This window comes from Rousettus aegyptiacus, unplaced genomic scaffold (genome assembly GCF_014176215.1).
Source record: "Rousettus aegyptiacus isolate mRouAeg1 unplaced genomic scaffold, mRouAeg1.p scaffold_m13_p_3, whole genome shotgun sequence".
Taxonomy (NCBI): domain Eukaryota; kingdom Metazoa; phylum Chordata; class Mammalia; order Chiroptera; family Pteropodidae; genus Rousettus; species Rousettus aegyptiacus.
In genome coordinates, this window is record NW_023416306.1 from 83,007,787 (window position 1) to 83,027,515 (window position 19,729).

A 19,729-nucleotide genomic window follows, 5' to 3' on the forward strand; every position below is an offset into this window, starting at 1 on the left:
CCGACATGTAGAGCAATGGAACAGAATAGAGAACCCAGAAATAAAACCATGCATGTACAGTTAATTAATATTTCACAAAGGAGCTAAGAATACTCAATGGCGAAAAGACCACCTCTTCAATAAAAGGTACTGGGGAGAGTGGCATCAGATACATGGCAGAGTGAGGGACATCCCCAGATCTCTCCCCTTGAAACAACAATAAGCTAAACATCTAAAACTTAACAAAAAACACCCAAACTGCATACCAGCACATCCGAGCATGGGATCTATGCATAAGAGCTACCACAGGTCAGAACCCCAGGAATTGGGTAATAGACTGGGAGAAACAAAGAAGCTGCCTCTGTAGGAGGGGAAGGGGAGAAGGTGCTGCAAGTTCCCTGAACAGCCCTGCCTGAGAGAGCTATGACCATCATGCGGTCTGCAGCAGTCTCAATAATGCCTTTTTTTTCCTTATAGATATTTAATCATGCTCACTACCTTCAGTCTCAGTCCCTGTCCATTTTAGAGACAGTTATTGAGGGATCCAAGAGGCTTAGACACCACCTACTGGAAGCCAAAAGAAAAATGCCTTCTTTATAACAGGTTAGAGAGACTTTTATATAATAAATCTTCTTTCTGGAAAGAAAAAAAAAAGCAGAATACATTTCCATTAATGTCCAGCCACAGAAATAGTCTATTAAATACCATGAACAAAGTGACAAGTCATCTCAGAAAGAAAGAGAAAAATCTCCAGAAAATAAGCTTACAGACATAGAAATATGTGACTTAAATGACAGAATTCAGGATGGTACTTCTGAAAAAACTCAGTAAGATCCAAAACAATTCATATCAACAATTTCAGAAACTGAAAAAACAACTAGATGAGCAGAATGAGTTCTTTAGCAAGGAGCTTGAAACCCTCGAAAAGAACCAAATAGAACTTCTGGAGACGAAGAACACACTGCAAGAGATGAAAAATGAAATAGCAAGCTTGGGGAAAAGAGTCCACCAAATGGAGGAAAGGATCAGTGATATCAAAGACAGAAATCTAGAAGTAAATCAGAAGGAAGAAGAGAGAAACTGAAGAATGAAAAATAATGAAAGAGAAATACAAGAACTAGCTGATGACATCAGAAGAACACACTGCAAGAGATGAAAAATGAAATAGCAAGCTTGGGAAAAAGAGTCCACCAAATGGAGGAAAGGATCAGTGATATCAAAGACAGAAATCTAGAAGTAAATCAGAAGGAAGAAGAGAGAAACTGAAGAATGAAAAATAATGAAAGAGAAATACAAGAACTAGCTGATGACATCAGGAGAGGAAACAATGGGCACTCTTGAAAGGGAGGAAAAGGAGCAGAGATTAGAAAGCATTTTCTGACAAACAGTTGATGAGAAGTTCCCAAATTAAAGGAATGAGATGGAGCTTAGAATTCAAGAAGTCAACAGAAAACCCAATTATCTCAATCCAGAAAGATCTTCTCCAAGACACTTTGTATTAAAATTATCAAAAATCCATGACAAAGAAAAAAATTCTCAGAACAGCCATGGAAAAGAAGACGGTAACCATAAGAGAAAACCCATGAGATTATCACTGGACTTATCAGCACAAATTTTACAAGCATGAAAGGAGTGGCATCAAATATTCAAACTACTAAATGAAAAGAACTACCAGCCAAGAATAATGTATCCAGCTAAGCTCTCCTTTAGATATGAAGGAGAAATAACGACCTTTCCAGACATACAAAAATTAAGGGAATTAATTTCCAGACATACAAAAAATTAAGGGCCTGCATTACAGGAAATACTGAAAGGGATTAGCTCACTTAAAATGAAATGACAAAAAAAATACATAATTAGAAGTAAGGTGACTAATAGACAAACAGAAGCAGAGGACTGCAATCCTTACTAAGAACAGGACATAATAAGCTTGAAAGATAAGAGATTTGCTATAACAAGATAGAAATGAACATTCACCATACATAGGAACAAATTGAACAACAATGACTGAAAAGGGGAGGAACCAAAGATCCAAATTTGCAAAGGGGAATGGAGATAAGTCATGTGCATAAGAAAAGGGACAAATGTATATAACTATCCTCTATATATTCATAATGGTAACCACACACTAAAGATTCAGAACTGAGGTATATAATATAAAACAAGAAGGATCAGAAGGAAAACTCACAGAACCCAACCAAAAAAACAAACCAGACATACAAGGACAAAGAAGCAATGGAAACACGAAGCTACCATAAAGCAAAACATAAAATGGTTATAGGAAAACCTTATATTTCAATACTCACCCTAAATGTAAATGGACCGAATTCACCAATAAAAAGGGACAGAGTTGCAAACTGGATCAGAAAACAAAACCCAACCATATGTTGCCTTCAGGAGACACATCTCAGTTCCAAAGACAAATATAGACTCAAAGTGAAAGGGTAGAAAATGATATTTCAAGCAAATGGCATTCAGAGAAAAGCAGGTGTAGCAGTACTGATGTCAGACGAAATACACTTCAAAATAAAAAAAGGTAAAGAAGAATACTGAGGAACACTTCATAATGATAAAGGGAATCATGCACCAAGAAGATATAACATATCTATGCTCCCAATCAGGGAGCCATGAAATACATAAAGCAATTACTAACAGAACTAAAGTTAGAAACAGACCAAAACAACTACTGTAGTAGGGGACCTAAATACCCCACTATCAGATATGGACAGATCATCCAAACAGAAAATCAATAAGGAAATAATATTCTTAAATGACACATTAGACCTACTAGACATACTTGACATTTACAGAGCCTTCCATTCCCAAACAACTGCTTAAACATTCTTCTCTAGTGCACATGGAACATTCTCAAGAATCAACCACATACTGGGATACAGAGATAGCCTCAACAAATATAAGAGGACTGAAATTATACCAACCATATTCTCTGATCATAATTCTTTGAAAGAAGAGATCAACTGCAAAAAGAAATCAGGAAGAGCCACAAATACATAGAGATTAAACAACATGTTACTGAAGAATAACTTGGTCAGAGAAGAAATAAAAAGAGATCAAGAGATACATAGAAATGAAAGATAATGATAAGACAATATATCAAAACTTTTGGGACATGACAAAAGCAGTCATAAGAGGAAAGATATCATTACATGCCTATCTTGGAAAACAAGAATGAACGCAAACAACCTAATGTTTCATCTTTAAAAACTAAAAAAGGAAGAAAAAAATGAAGCCTAAAATGAAGCAAAGAAATGACCAAAATTAGAGCAAAATTAAATGAAATTGAAAACAAAACAAAACAAAATAATAGAAGAAAATAAATGCAACAAAGAGCTGGTTCTTTGAGAAGATTAATAAAATTGACAAACTCCTGGCTAGACTCACTCATGAAAAAAGAGAAAGAACACAAATAAACAAAGTCAGGGATGAAAGAGGAGAAATTATGACAGACACTGCAGAAATACAAAGGATCATACAAGAATACTATGAAAAAGTAGGTAACACCTAATTAAATAACCTAGAAGACATGAACAAGTACTTAGAAAGATCCAGCCTTCCTAGATTGAATCAAGAACTGGAAAATATAAATAGACCGACCAGCAGTAGGAAAATTGAAACAACCATTAAAAGCCTATCAAAAAGTAAAAGTCCAGGACAAGATGGTTTCACCAGTGAATACTACCAAACATTCTAGGAAGATTTAATACCTACTCTCCTCAAAATCTTCCAAAAAATCGAAGAGGAGGTAATACTTCCTAACTCATTTTATGAGACCAATTTTATCCTGATAGCAAATCCTGGTAAAGATAACTCAAAAAAAGAAAACTACAGACCAATATCTCTCACGAACACACATGCAAAAATCCCAAAATAAGATGCTAGTAAACCGAGTACAGCAACATATTAAAAAGATTATACACCACAATCAAGGTGGACTTCATCCTACGGGCACAGGGATGGTTCAGCATACGCGTATCAATTAATGTGATATATCACATAAATAAATTAAAAAATAAGAATCACATGATCATACCAATAGATGTGGAAAAGGCCTTTGACAAGATACAGCATACATTTACAATCAAAACACCTAACAAAATTGGTATAGAAGTACCTTAACATAATAAAGGCCATATGTGACAAACCCTCTGCCAACATTATACTTAATGGTGAGAAGCTAAAATTCTTCCCTCTAAGATCAAGAACAAGAAAACGCTGTCCACTATCGCCACTGTTATTCGATATAACATTGAAGGTCCTAGTGAGGGCAATCAGACAAGAGAAAGATATAAAAGGCATCCAAATAAGAAACGAAGAAATCAAACTGTCACTATTTGCAGATGACATGATTCTGTATACAGAAAACCCTAAAGACTCCACAAGAACACTACTAGAAACAATAAGCAAATACAATATAGTTTCTGCATACAAAAGCAATCTTCAAAAATCCATAGCGTCCCTACACTCTAATAATAAATTGTCAGAAAAAGAAGTGGAAAAAATAATTCCTTTTGCAATTGCAACAAAAAGAATAAAATATCTAGGAATAAATTTAATGAAACATATGAAGGACCTATATAATGAAAACTCTAAGACCTGATTAAAATAAACTGAAGAAGATACAAAGAAATGGAAAGATATTCCATGTTCTCGGACTGGAAGAATCAACATAGTTAAAATGACCTTATTACCTAAAGCATTATACAGATTTAATGCAATCCCCATAAAAATCCTATTGGCTTTTCTTAAAGAAACAGAACAAAAAACCCCATCAGATTTGTATGGAAGCACAAAAGACCCTGAATTGTCAAAGCTATCTGGCCAAAAAATTTGATAATAGTGATTTTATTTCTTTAGGATATATACCCAGAAGTGGAATTGCTGGATCAACTTCAAATTATACTACAATGTGACAATACTCATAATGGCACGGCACTGACAGAAAAACAGACACACAGACCAGTGGAACAGAATTGAGAGCCCAGAAATAAACCCATGTTTACATGGGCAAAAAATTTTTGACAAAAAGGCCAAAAATCATACATTGGAGAAAGGAAAGCCTCTTCAATAAATGGTGCTGGGAAAACTGGAAAGCCACCTGCAAAGAATGAAACTAGACTACTATCATCACACACCAAAATTAACTCAAAATGGATTAAAGACCTGAATATAAGACCTGAAACAATAAAATGCACAGAGGAAAACATAGGAACTAAACTCAAGGGCCTTGGACTTAAAGAGGATTTTATGAATTTGACCTCGAAGGCAAGGGAATTAAAAGCAAAAATAAATGAATGGGACTACATCAAAATAAAAAGCTTCTGTACAGTAAAAGAAACTATCAACAAGATAAAGAGACAACCATCTGAATGGGAAAATATATTTGTAAACAACACCTTCGATAAGGGCCTAATGTCCAAAATACATGAAGAACTCATACAACTCAATAACAACAAAAAAACAAACAACCAAATCAAAAAAATGGGCAGAGGACCTGACCAGATATTTCTCTCAAGAAGACATACAAATGGCCAACAAACATATGAAAAGATGCTCATCATCACTATTGGGGAAATGCAAATCAAAACCACAATGAGATACCACCTCTCACCTGTTAGAATAGCTGTAATCAACAGGACAATAACAAATGTTGAAGAGGATGCAGAGAAAAGGGAACCACCATACATTGCTGGTGGGACTTCAAATTGGTACAGCCACTATAGAAAACAGCATGGAGGTTTCTCAAAAGACTAAGAATGGATCCAGCAATCCCTCTACTGGGTATTTACCCTAAAGACTTGAAAACTCATATCCAAAAAGATATTTGCACACCAATGTTCATAGCAGCATTATTCAGTGGCCAGGGCAGGGAAGCTACCTAAGAGTCCTATGATCGATGATTGAATAAAGAAGCTGTGGTACACATATAGAATGGAATATTACTCAGCCATAAGAAGAGATGAAATACTGCCATTTGCAACAACATGGATGGATCTCAAAATAATCACGCTAAGTGATATAACCTAGACAGAAAAAGATGAAAACCAGATGATATCACTTATATGTAAGATATAAACCTAAAAGTAACAAACGAACAGGACAAACAGAGACTCATGGACATGAACAATGGACTAGTGGTTACCAGATAGTAGGGGCCATTGAGGGAGGAGAGAGGTGGATGGGTTAAAGGGGTCAAATATGTAGTGACAGAAGAAAATGTAACTATGGGTGGGGATCACACAAAGGAATATATATAAGCCTTACTGTTAAATTGTATACCTGAATCTTACTGGATTTTGTTAATCGACATCACCAAAATAAATAAATAAATAGATAGATAGATAGATAGATAAATAAATAAATAAATAGATTTAAAGAGATAAATGGTACTGTGAAAACTGGATATTCACATGTAAAAGAATATCTTACATCACTCACAAAAATTAACTCAGAATGGGTTAGACTTAAATGTAAGATCTGAAAACATTAAATCAAATGGGACTGCCTCAAACTAATAAGCTTTGTCACATCTATATAATGATCCAAAAAGAAAAGAAAAAAAAACCTATGGAAAGGGAGAAAATATTTGCAAGCCACATATCTGACAAGGGGTTAATATCCAAAATATATAAGGAACTCATACAACTCAACAGCAAAAAGCAATCCAATTTTGAAATGGGCAAAGGACCTAAAAAGACAAAAGATGTTTAAATGATCAATAGTTACATGATATGGTGCTCAATCATCAGTGTAATAGAAACCAAAACTACAATGTGACATCGATTCACATCTGTTAGAATGGGTATTATCAAAAAGATAAGAAATAATAAGTGCTGGCAAAGATGTGGGGAAAAGGGAACCCTCGTATGCTGTTGAATGGAATGAAAAGTGATACAGCCACTATGGAAAACAGTGCAGAAGTTCCTAAAAAAAAAATTTAAAAGTAGAACTACCATATGATCCAGCAATTCCACTTATGGGTATATATCCTAAGGAAATAAAATCACTGTTTCAAAGAGATATCTGTACCCTCATGTTCACTGCAGCACTACTTACAATAACCAAGACATGGAAACAACCTAAGTGTCCACCAACGGATGAATGGATATAGAAAATGCGATATATAAATAAATAATATATAAATGATATTCATATATAAAAATATTAGCCATAAAGAGAAGGAAATCCTGCCATTTGTAACAACATAGATGAAATCTGAGGGTATTAAGTAAAATAAGTTAGAAAGAAAAAGACAAATCCTAGATGGTCTCATATGTGAAATCTAGAAAAACTGAGCTCATAGAAACAAAAAAGATTAGTGGAGAACAGAGGCAGGGAGAGGGAACGGCAGCACAAAATGAGTGCAGAGGGTCATACGGTACAAACTCCCGGTTATAAGATCAAGTGCTGGGATGTAATGTACACCATGATGACTGTGAGTAAGAATACTCTGTTGTATATTTGAAAGATGATGGGATAGATCTCAAAAGTTCTCATAACAAGGAAAACAACTGTAACTATGTGACATGATGGATGTTATACTTATCGTAATCATTTTGCAATATATACCTATATCGAATTATTTTGTGCATATTAGACTTATACAGTTTGTATGTTAATCATATCTTGATAAAACTGGGAAGAAAAAGATTTACATCAACCTGACTTCTGTCTATTGTGATATTTTGCCATCAACACAGTAACACACATTGAGATACAGAGCCTGCCTAATCACAAGCTGGTTTTTTGCACAGCTTGTTTATTGGTTAAATCATCAAATCATCAAAGAGTCTTCTCATATTTTATATCCATGTACTTGTACAAGACTGTATTATAAAACTAATTTAAAATTAACAGAAAAAAAGTTAAAATATATGAAAATATAGAAAAGTATTTCAATTATACTTACTTTAAAGTAAACTATATCTAAATAAAAGGCTAAAATAACATTATTCCTCAGGTGTGACATATTAAATTATGTCCAGCAGGTCCTCAAATAATGTCATTTCATTCAATATCATTTCATTATAACATAGAAGAGACACTGTAGGAACTTAACTCTTGTTTATATAAATTATCTATGGTAAAATTGGTTTTGTTATATGTCATTTTGCTTAGTCATAGAGCCTCTCAATGACGTTAACTGAGAACTCGTTTGTACTTGATTAAGGAGTTTTTGTGCTTTTTAAGATCCCAGAGAAAGTGTGACAGTTCTATATATTGGCCCAAACTGTTGATATGCATTACAAAATAGCAAAAATGTGCAAAATAGCTAATAGGCTATCAGCTGCCTCCCCACTTACTTTTGATAGCTAAAGAACCTCATAAATTATTTCAACAAATTTGTAGAGTATATTATGCTAACAAAAGTGGTTCTGCTACATACCCATTACCAACTCTAAAAGTCAGTATTTTTGATGTTTCACAGAAATGGAAAGTGTTAACAGTAACAATAACAAACAAAATTACAAGAGTATAACAACCAGACCAAAAAAAAAGAGTAATAATATATACCTGGAAAATCAATTTTTTCTTTAGAACCTAAAAAGTCATTTCCATGTATCAAAGCAGGAGATGTGATTCCCCTTCTTTGATACACAGAAATAAGACTGGTCATGAAATTAACTAGTCCTTTTAAACCTAGCTACTAGAATTAACTTGATCATTTTGATTAGTAGCCATAAGCAGAATACATTTACTCAAAACACCTCCTATGAACAGTGAAATAAGTTCTTTATGTCTTTGAAAATATCAACCAAGGCCCCTCTGGTTATTGCTCTTTCTATAAAACACAGCCTTAGGACATTTCTCCAATATATTTTAAAAATATTTGAAAAATTTCTCAAACTAATAAATCCTATAAAAATCACCAAGTATACCAGAAAGTGGTACCTCCCACTGACATATCTATTCTAAGCCTCTGCCACTTTCACACTTATCTTTACTATCTTCATAGACACTATCTTCTATTCATTCAAACAAGGTTCATTTAAGCTCATAATAGTTCCAGTATCCAAACTGCATTTCTAAATCTGAGTTAAAAGAAATACTTAAATTTATTTCTCAAATGCCATGTTGTCATTTGTGAGGTGAATGGCACCCTATATTCCAAATGAGCAGGTACTTGAGCTTAATTGACTAGCTCTTCCAGTGGTGATGCCTTAATTACCTCTAAACAGAGCCCTGAATAGTGTGTAGCACATAGTAGGCAGGGAATAAATTCTAAACATGAATGAATTTTAATACTCTTGGGCCTCATTTTAAACTGCAACTTTTTAGACTCCTTCAAACACTAAGCTAGAAAAAAAGTTTTTGCTATATTTCACTATATAGACATCCAATGTATGTGATATATAATTCAATTAAACAGACACAATTATAAGAAAATATTTTATGTCGGTTAGGTGTAGGCTGGAGTATTCTATAGAAATTAACAATCCCCAAACACAAAGGTTTATTTCTCATTCATGCTACCGATTCATTCTCACTCTACCTGTCTCAACACTGCCTATCATTCTCAAGACCTATGCTGACAGGGCAGCTGATATCTGCAGCACCATAGCAAAGGGAAAGATCATAAATCATGCACTTGTTCTTACACCTTCTGCTCATGACATAAGTCAGTTTCAGTTCTGCTCACATGTCATCAGCCAAAACCAGTCATGTAACATACAACTTCAAGAGACCAGAATATACAATCTTAGTATACTTGATAAACAACACAAATAAACTAGTATTTTATAAAAGACACTACTGTTGTCAGATCAAATCCTAGCTTTGCAACTTAGAAATATACTTAATTTCTTCATCTATAAAATTAATAATAACTACCTTATAAATTCATCAGAAAAATTAAGTGATATAATACAAGATCAGATGCTTAGCAGCACGACTGGCCTTGATTTACCCATTCAATAAATATTTTGGGACATCTACCAAGCACTGTTCTAGGTATTAACATATAATAATTACACACTAAATAGCAGTTTTTCGTTTGTTGCTATTGTTATCAAAAAATGTCTTTTGAGGTCCAACCAGGAACCCCAGGAATAAGCCTTCATTTCTCAGCAGTCTCCAAATTCAGAAGAGAAAAGTGTGTGGCAGACTTGTAGTTGGTCTCCGAATTCCATTTTCCTTCTTATACAGTAATAGAACCCCTATTTTTTAGCTGTACACATGAGCTCATGGAAAACAGACTACTTGTGCCCAGCTGTTCATGCAGCTAAGATGGCCACAAGTCTCATTTCTGGCCACTGTGCTATAGAAGGAAGTATCATGTGGCAACTTAAGGGAAACTTCCATAAGAGAAAGCAGGTGTGTATCCTTCATCCACTTCTTCATCCCTTCCTCCACAAAACCATCTAGAACATCAATTCTGTGACTATAATATGGCCACGGACAGCAGAGGAATAAAATCAGAAGAATCCTCAGTTCCTGACACTGTGAAATGTCATACCAGCCCCATACTTTTATGTGGAGAATAAACTTTCATCTTATTTAATCCACTGTTATTTTACATTTTCTGTCATTCAGAACCCATCATAATTCTAATATAAAATATAACCTAATAATTTATCCAAAAAAACAAGCTGCATGAAAGACTATCTCTTGATGATACCCTTATATCATCATAAGAGAAGCAGCACTGTACAGCAGAGTGGGAACTGGCTTGAGGAACACCTGAATTTTAGAATCAGCTCTTCCACTTCCTATGTAAACCTTCAGTAAGTTACTTAACATAGGTAGCCCTTAGCTTCTTGTCTCTAAAGTGGTAATAAGATCTAAAGAGTTGTGAGAATTAAATGGGAAGAGGTTTATAATAATACTTTCTAAATTGTAAAGTGCTATATACTATCAGTATTACTTTGTCAATTGTTCCCTTCCCCAGCCCTCTTTTAGAATTCGAGCATTGCCATACATCCAACACCTAGTGAGTCACCCCTGAGATTGAGTCAGTAGGTGTAGTGCAGGACCCATGAATTTGCATTTTTAACAAGCAGCCCCAGAGACTCTGTTTAAAGTAGTCTGCCCAAAACACCTTGAGAAACCCTGCTCTAATGATCAGGACCTACCTATTTTGCAATCCTGTGCTTGAGTGCCTCACTATTTTAAGATTATGATAAAACACCAGGATACTTCCAAAGCCTCTCCACTGCCTAAATGCCAAGTGCCCAGCAGATACTTAATAAATTCTGTTGAACTTATTAACTGAAGTGGAAAAAGACAGTGGAAATGAATCGAACGACCCCTAAAGGCTTCCACTTTTGGCCAACATAAATAGAGACCAAATTTACCCTCCTTCCTGACTCAACTGAAAAATTGGACAAACGATAGTAAACAAGTTTTAAGACTCTAGGAATCAGGTAATAAAGGACATGATTCCTGAGAAATAACAGGAAACAAAGGAGTTGAATCTTACCATTGCCCCAGGTTACTTCTTGAGATAGTTTTCAGGCTAAAGTGCTAGGATGGGGGTGGGGCACGTGGAGGAGGAAGTGGAGGAGGAGGAGGAGGAGGAGCCCAGGCAGACGCTGGCAAAGATGCTCCTGAGTTGAGGACATAGAACTATGGGTCCAGCAAGGTCAGTGTGGCTAAAGATTGCAGTTCAGAATACCAGAGAGAAGAGAGCTGCACACAGAGAGAACTGATAACTGCAGAGATTCTTCAAATCTTCAGCATATATATGTGTGAGCAACTACCGGAGGCTGGGCAAAGAACCACTTAAAATGACTTAAGGGAACAATCCCAAGAGCTCACACGTGACAGGGAATAGTGCCTGTTCTCAGCAGGCAGAGTGAAAAACCTCATAATTTAAGGGGCTTTGGGTAGAGTACTCAAAAGAGTTTTGCCTTAGGAATGGGAAAAAAATGAGCTCGAGATCAAATGCTGCTCTGGTCCCACCTGACAAAGCTTAAAAATAAGACTTAAAGGGATCAAACTGTTTTCAGATAACTTATCCCAGAAAAAGCGCAAGTATATTCATAGAAGTATAAAAATATCCTGCACCCAACAGGGTAAAGTTCACAACATCAGGCATCTAATTGAAAATTACCTATCATGCAAAGAATTACTATATTACTAATTTTAAAAATAACTTTTGGACTTCCAGTCAAGATGGCAGAGTAGGTAAATACTGTGCTCGCTTTATCCCATGACCATATCAAAATTACAACTAAACTAGAACCATCTGCAAACTAGCTGAACAGAACTGCTATAACTAGGGATATAAAGAAGTCACACCGAGACTGGAAGGAGGGGTAGAGACACAAGACAGGTTAGTCCCACACCCATGTGTGGTGGTTAAGAATCAGGAGGGATACCTTGGCTGCAGAGGCCTCCATGAGGAGCAAGAGGATCCCAGTCTCATACTGGGCTCCCCAACCTGCCAGTGCCAGGAAGAAGAGTTCCCAAAACATCTGACTGTGAAAATCAGCAAGGATACCTTCCAGGTGAGATGGAAGGCTGTTAGAGTCACAGGCATTCCTCTTAAAGAGCCCAGGCATGAACTCACTGATGGACTCACTTGCTCTAAGCTCCAGGTTATGGATATGTAGGGGGGAAACTGAATTGTCTGGCTTCAGTTCTCTATGAGACTAACCTGCTGGCAGGCGCCATTGTTCCTTTACTGAGACCATCCACCACCCAGCCTGCAGGTGCAGGCAGGCACAAAATCTGAGTCTCTATCCTGGTGATTCCAAGAACCTGCTCTACCCAACCCACACACCAGCCTGAACCTCTTTCAGCGGCTGTTTTTTACAAGTCACTGGCCTCAGCCCATGTTACAAACTTTCCCAGAATCTTTCAAAGGTCTGAAAACCCCAAACAAGCAGTGGCTGGCTTTGGTGTGCCCTATACCTCTTCCTCGCAGCCCTCAGCACTAGTGGAAATTGGCCTCAATTCATAACATGGCCTCACCCAGATACCTCCAAGTCCAGCACAGGCAGCTACCAGCTGAGCTACCAGCAGCTCCTATCAGGTGGCCCCAGGCTGGGCACTGGCAGCAGCTGACCTTGACCTGCACCAGAACCCCTCCCAAGAGGCCTCAGAATCTACACACCCAGTGGCTGGCTTCAGACCACACCAAAGTACCATCCAATTAACTCCACAAAACAGAATAGCCAAAAGGTGAATTCAGTAGGCACCAGGGCCCCACTACAGAAAATTCTACTCTGTGGGATCAGCCCCAACTAAAGAGCTCTTCCTCTGTAGTCATGGTTCGTCATCCTGGGGGCCAGTGCTATCCATTGATGTATCAATAGCAATCAGGGATAAACTACAACGAGAGGGCACACAGAACCCACACAACAGATACCCCTGGAGCACCCGGCTTAGGTGACAGGGAGTCTGCACCACTGGGCCCAACAGGACACCTCCTATATAAGGACACCCTGCCAAGACTGGCAGATGCAGCAGATCCACCAAATACACAGAAACACATACAGGGAGGCAGCCAAAATGAGGAAACAAAGAAACATTTCCCAAATAAAACAAGAGGGTAAAACTCTAGAAAAAGAACTAAACAAAATGGAGGCAAGTAACCTATGAGATACAGAGTTCAAAACATTGGTTATAAGGATGCTCAACGAACTTAGGGGAAGAGCAGATGAACTCACTAAGAACTTACACAAAGAGCTATAAACCATTAAAAAAAGAACCAATCAGAAATGAAAAATACATTAGACAAAATCAACAGCAGATTAGATGAATCAGAAGATTCAATCAGCAATCTGGAAGACAAGGTAGCAGAAAATATCCAATTAAAAGACCAAAAAGAAAAAAAAAAACTTTTAAATGAAGACAGATTAAGAGAACACTGGGACAACATCAGGTGTACCAACATTTGCATTACAGGGGTACCAGAAGAAGAGAGCGAGCAAGGAATTGAAAACCTATTTCAAGAAATGACTGAAAACTTCCCTAATTCGGTGAAGGAAATAAACATACAAGCCCAGGCTACGCAGAGTCCCAAATAAGATAAACCCAAAGAGGCCTACACCAAGATATAGCATAATTAATACCAAAGGTTAAAGACAAAGAAAGAGTCTTAAGAGTAGCAAGAAAAAAGCAGTTAGTTATACAGAAGGGAGGACCCATAAGACTGTCAGCTGATTTCTTAACAGAAACTCTGCAGGCCAGAAAGGATTTGCAAGAAATATAATAAAAAGCAAGGACCTACAATCAAGATTACTCTACTCAATAAGGCTATCATTTAGAATCATGAGCTTCCCAGACTAGAAAAAGCAAAAGGAGTTCATCATCACCAAGCCAATATCACAGGAATTGTTAAAAGAACTTTAAAGAAGGTAAAAAAAAAAAAAATCAAAATTATCAATAATAAAATGGCAATAATGACATTCCTATCAATAATTACTTTAAATATAAATTAAATGCTCTAATCAAAAGACATAGGATGGCTGAATGGAGAAGAAAACAAGACACATGCGTATGTTGTCTACAAGAGACCCACTTCAGAGCAAAAGACACACAAACTGAAAGTAAAGGGATGGGAAAAGATATTTCGTGCAGTTGGAAATGAAAAAAAAGAAAAAGCTAGGATAGCAATACTTATATTACACAAAATAGACTTTGAAACAAAGGCTATAATGGGAGAAAACAAAGGACATTTCACATACAATAGCCCATACTGTCCATCAATAGACTGGATAAAGATGATATGGTACATATATACAATGGAATATTACTTGGCCACAAAAAAGAACAAAATCTTACCATTTCCAACAACGCGGATGAACCAAGAGTGTATTATGCTAAGCGAAATAAGACAGAGAAGGACAAATACCATATGATGTCACTTACATGTGGAATCTAAGAAAAACAAAAACAAAATAAATGAACAAGCAAAATAAAAACTAATTCACAGATACAGAGAGCAAATTGATGGTTGCCACTGGGAGGGATTAAAAAGTACAAATTGCTAATTATAAAAATACTCACAGGGATGTAAAGTACAGCACAGGACATATAGTCGATTATAATGTAATAAACATATATGGTGTCAGGTAAGTACTAGACTTATCAGGGGGATCACTTCATAAGTTATATAAATTTCATAAGGAAAGTTCAGTGAAGTCACTGTTTAATTCAAACATTTACTGAGCACCTATCATATGCTAGGAAATATGTAAGCACTAGGAATAAAAAGGAAAAAAGGCCAGTTAAGAGGACCCAAAGTATATCTTATGTTGAGTTCACACTTAAAAGTTCAAGTACAAACTTTGTATTCTATTTCCTAATTTCTAAGTAGGGCAATAATTTAAGTTCCTCCTACAAAAATTAAAAAATGATTTTTTCCTACTGAAAGGAAAAAATAAGTTTTCAGGTTCAATTAATTAGGGCATGTCTAAGAAATATTTGGAATTTTAAAAATGTGTTAAAACTTTAACTTAAAAGCAACCTGCAATTAACATTACCTTTCAAAATCATTCTCATATTAGTAGACTAAATGATGTTCAGATATAAAGAACATAAAATGGACTAATCTGTCATTATGATAATCTTTTTCAGAAGGGCTAGGCTAACAGATGTAAGGAATTAAAATCAAGTTCAAGTTTGTATTTCATTTGCTTATTCTATTTAAATGACAGATGGTTTAAATATTAATCCTATTAATAAAACATCTACATATTCATTATGAAGCTGTTTTCCTTACCTTGTTCATTTTATTAATTTTATTAGTTTTACTACATGGCTACCCATTTAAGGTCTTAAACTCTTACCTCACAGAGTGTGATCCTAGAATCAACAGCATCAGCATCACTTGGAAGCTTGTTAGAAAGAACTACAGAATTTTATACCCCAATCCAGCCCTGCTGAGTCAGAATTTGCATTTTAAAAAAATCTCCAAATGATTTCTATATACACTGAAGTCTGAGTAGCATAGTGCTAAACTTTATTTTTTTCACAGTATTACAAGAGTTTATTTGCTTCCAAATTGTAGTTCATTTATCTCTAGATAGTAACTTTAAATAAGAATAATTCAATTCAGACAAATAAATAAAAAATATACATATATATTAGATATTCTATATACAATATTTGTGTCTCAGACTTGATCTTACCTCTCAACTAGGACTTCAAGTCTTAGACATCTTGTACTATTCATTTTTTTCTTGAGTCAACATTTTTGCCTTAGCATATGGCCATGTGATGAAAGTCTCTGTAATCAAACAACTAAAATACTAGGTGATCAGATTTTCTGCATAATTTAAAAAGTGAAAAAACTCAAAATAGGTTCAATTAAAGTTGAACTTCAAAGTTCCCTAGACAAAAAAAGACCAGAATGACTCTATCCTCCACAATAATATATTTTTATGCTTTACCTAATATTTTTTTTTTACTGCAGGCAGCATAAATTCTTAAAATAAGAAATTCACATGGGACTTAGTGCAGTTCTTTAGATGGCTCATCTTTTATTATTACTATTGCACAATAGTCACAGTGCACATAAAATAGAACAAATCCTGTTTTCTCTTTCATTTTGCCAAAAAAATATGACAGACCTAGGCTGAAACTGATCACAGCAGGTAAGATAGTTCGGCACAGATTCAAAGGAAGGTACAAATGTTCACTTTTCAAAAGCACTGCAAAAGCCAACCTCATCTCTTTTCACTGTAGCCATGGCTTTATGCCAAACATTTGAAAATTGTTGAAAAGTGCTGTTCTGTATAAGCAATTATGAAGAGCTCTGCAAAAAGAAGGGAGGAAATTCTAATAACAATCAACTCCTTAGCATGGTTGAATGCCCACAGCCTCTGGGTTGCAGGATAAGAATCTAAAGGTTACCACCTGCATCTGAGCCAATGTACCCAACCCAGATGCCTTAGGAAACAGCGTTTAGAGGATGTTAAGAAAAGGTATCAAGGAATCTGTTGGGTAGTCTCAAAAATTAAATGTCCTCAAACATTACCAGTTTTTTAAATAAGATCCTCTAGGTCAGTCACATTTGAATTTAACTCTTTATTAACCTCATTTTGCATCTGTAGCCTATATAATTTCCCAGGATACAGCATTCCACAAGAGCACAACTAGGTATTTAATGCTTTCTTAATGGTCCTAGGCATACTGATTTCAAGGTTTAAGTAGTGTCACTAGCTCTAATATTCTAGAATGTGGTGAACAATTCATTAAACTCCCTCTTTACTCACATCCACAGCCAAGTCTCTCAGAAGAATTGTCTATGCACATTGGCTTCACTTTCTCACCTATTAGTTTACTCTTCAGCCCACCCCTATCTGGCTTCTACCCCCTTCACTTCATGTTGCTAAATCTAATGGACGTGCCTTAGTCATCATTTTTCTTCACTTTGCAGCATCATTCAACAGTTAATCTCTCTCTTTTGAGATATTTCTGTAGCTTTGATGGACCTGCATTCTCCTGGGTGCCTCCCAACTCTGTCCCTTGTTAATCTTCTTTACAGACTTTGTCCCCTCTACCTGACCTACAGGTGCTACCTTCGGGCTTGGTCCTGGAATCTCATATAATTTCGTGACTATAAACACCCCCTTTATGCTGATGACACATTCATGCCAAGAACACATTTATATCTCCAGAACAGATCTTTCTTCTGAGACTAGACCAGTACACCCAACTACCTACGGAACATCTCAATATGGATGCTTCAAAAACATATTTAAACTCAATACAACCAAAATTGAAGTCTTAGATCTTTCCCTCTCTGTTCTTCCTCTAATGTTTCCCATACCCAAACCACCTATCTAGCTGCTCCTGCTTGAAACTCAGAAGTCCTTTACTCCCGCCAATCATATTCAATCAGTCTCCAACTCCTACTCTTTTGGCCTCCAAAATATAGCTTTAATATGTCCAGTTTCCTACCTCTACTGCCATCATCCCCTTTCACCAACTCTTCAGCTTAAGTCATTATCATCTCTTACCTATCACACTGCAGTAGCACGCTAAGTGATCTTTTCTGAATCTACTCATATCTCCTTCCAATTTAATCTCCACACTTCGGCAGACTGATATTTCACAGATGAAGATGCTCCTACTTTAAACTTTTCAGTAGCTTCCTATTGGTTTTAGGATAATATTCATAAGGCACCTGCCTACTACCCCAGACAACCTCATTGCATGCTATCATTCACCATGTTCTCCTTAAGCACCAGCCCTACTCTTTTTTTCTGTACATTACCCATGCTGTGGTTTCTCCAGGTGCCGGGCCTTTGCACATGTTGTGTCCTCTACCTTGAATATCTGTTGTTTCTTTTGCACTTTTACCCACTGTTGCCCAAACCACACCAACATACATAATCCAAAACTCTAGAGTCCACATGCAGTAGTCAAAATAGGCCAAAGGGAACTGAATGCCTAGCAACCTGTTACATTAAAACATAACATCAAGACAAAAAAAATAACAGCAAACCCTTAAATAATTTTATACGAGGTACTGTTTCAGGTGACTTATATATATATTAACATATTCAATACTCATAATCTTCTGAAATAGGTACTATTATTACTTGTATTTCAAGATAAATAAGGTACAGAGAGGATGTTAACTTCACCAAGGTCACAAGAATTCAGTGGCAAAGTTAGGATTCAAATTGACTCTGTGTGAATGCTTGACTGCCTGTAGCATGACAACTTGGTTACCGACTATTTAACCTTTCCTAAGGGATGTGGAACTGGTTTACACAATTATACAGTTACATTTGGATAAATACTAATTCTCCACCAGACTGAAAACATAAACGAGAAATGGGACCATTTATATCTTGTTCACTGATGTATCTCCAGTCTCCTTAACAAATTCTACGACATAATTTATGCTCATTATAAATATCTATTGAACATATGAATGTTAACTGCTCCCTTGCATAATTACTTGAGAATATACTGGGTTTCAATCATCTTATTTATTTTATCTTACTTCATCTTATCTATCTATGTATCTCCTATATTAGCTATCGGTTAACCATTTCTGCCAGTCCCTCGGTGTCCCCTCCTCCTGTCCGCCTGGCATTCAGGGACTAGCTGGCGACAGCCGCAGTTTTCCCTTCCTGCGGGGGTGAGTGCTTCGAGGCCTTTCCTGCCCTCAGGCCTCACCTTCCACGTGGGGGAAGAGGCCGTGCCAGCTTCCAGGCCAGGCCCAGGCGACTCTCCCGTGCCTGACGGCATGAAGCGGCCATATCGCTGCAGAGGCCACTGTGCCGCGTCTCCGCCTGGAAGCCCAAGGGCCGCTTGCTCTTTTCCGCCCTCCGCCATGTCTGGCCTCCTGGCGCGCCCAGCCAGTGGGCACCTGCCAATCGTCGCGGCTAACCAATCAAAAAGCACAGTGACCCAAGGCCCACCCTCCCCTCGGTGCAAGCCAATGGGCAGGCTCCAGAGACTCCTGTAGGGGGCTCTCGGGTTGTGGGCATCACATTGGTGCTGGCATACCTTTTCTTGGTGGACAAAATGGAGGTGGTAACTACCACCTTCAAGTGGGGTCGTGGTCTCGCCTCTGCAGCATTTGGGCTGTTCCTTTACTTTAGGCAGCCAATGCCACCATCCAGTGCTCTAAGACATTTCCAAAAATTGGCTGACTCCTTGTAACTCCTACGCGCTGGACTAGGCTGCTCTCCCGGGCTGCCTGGACAAGTGTGTGCTCCTTCCTCACAGCAGCCTCTCAGAAGACAATGTCCCTGCCTACCTCTAACAAACCACAACACAGCCCTAATTCCACTGGCTATTCAGGAAATAGGGTTACTTCCTC

At 36.9% G+C, this 19,729-nt stretch overlaps 1 protein-coding gene across 1 annotated transcript in view; it reads right to left on the reverse strand.

The window, feature by feature from the left end:
• The window catches only part of REC114 (REC114 meiotic recombination protein), a 96,352-nt gene extending 77,113 nt beyond the window's left edge, over positions 1-19,239 (reverse strand). Inside the window, exon 1 of the mRNA XM_016124972.2 lies at positions 19,081-19,239. Coding sequence (XP_015980458.2) covers positions 19,081-19,239 — 159 coding nt within the window. The remainder of the gene's footprint in view (positions 1-19,080) is intronic.
• Between the last annotated feature and the right edge of the window lie 490 nt (positions 19,240-19,729).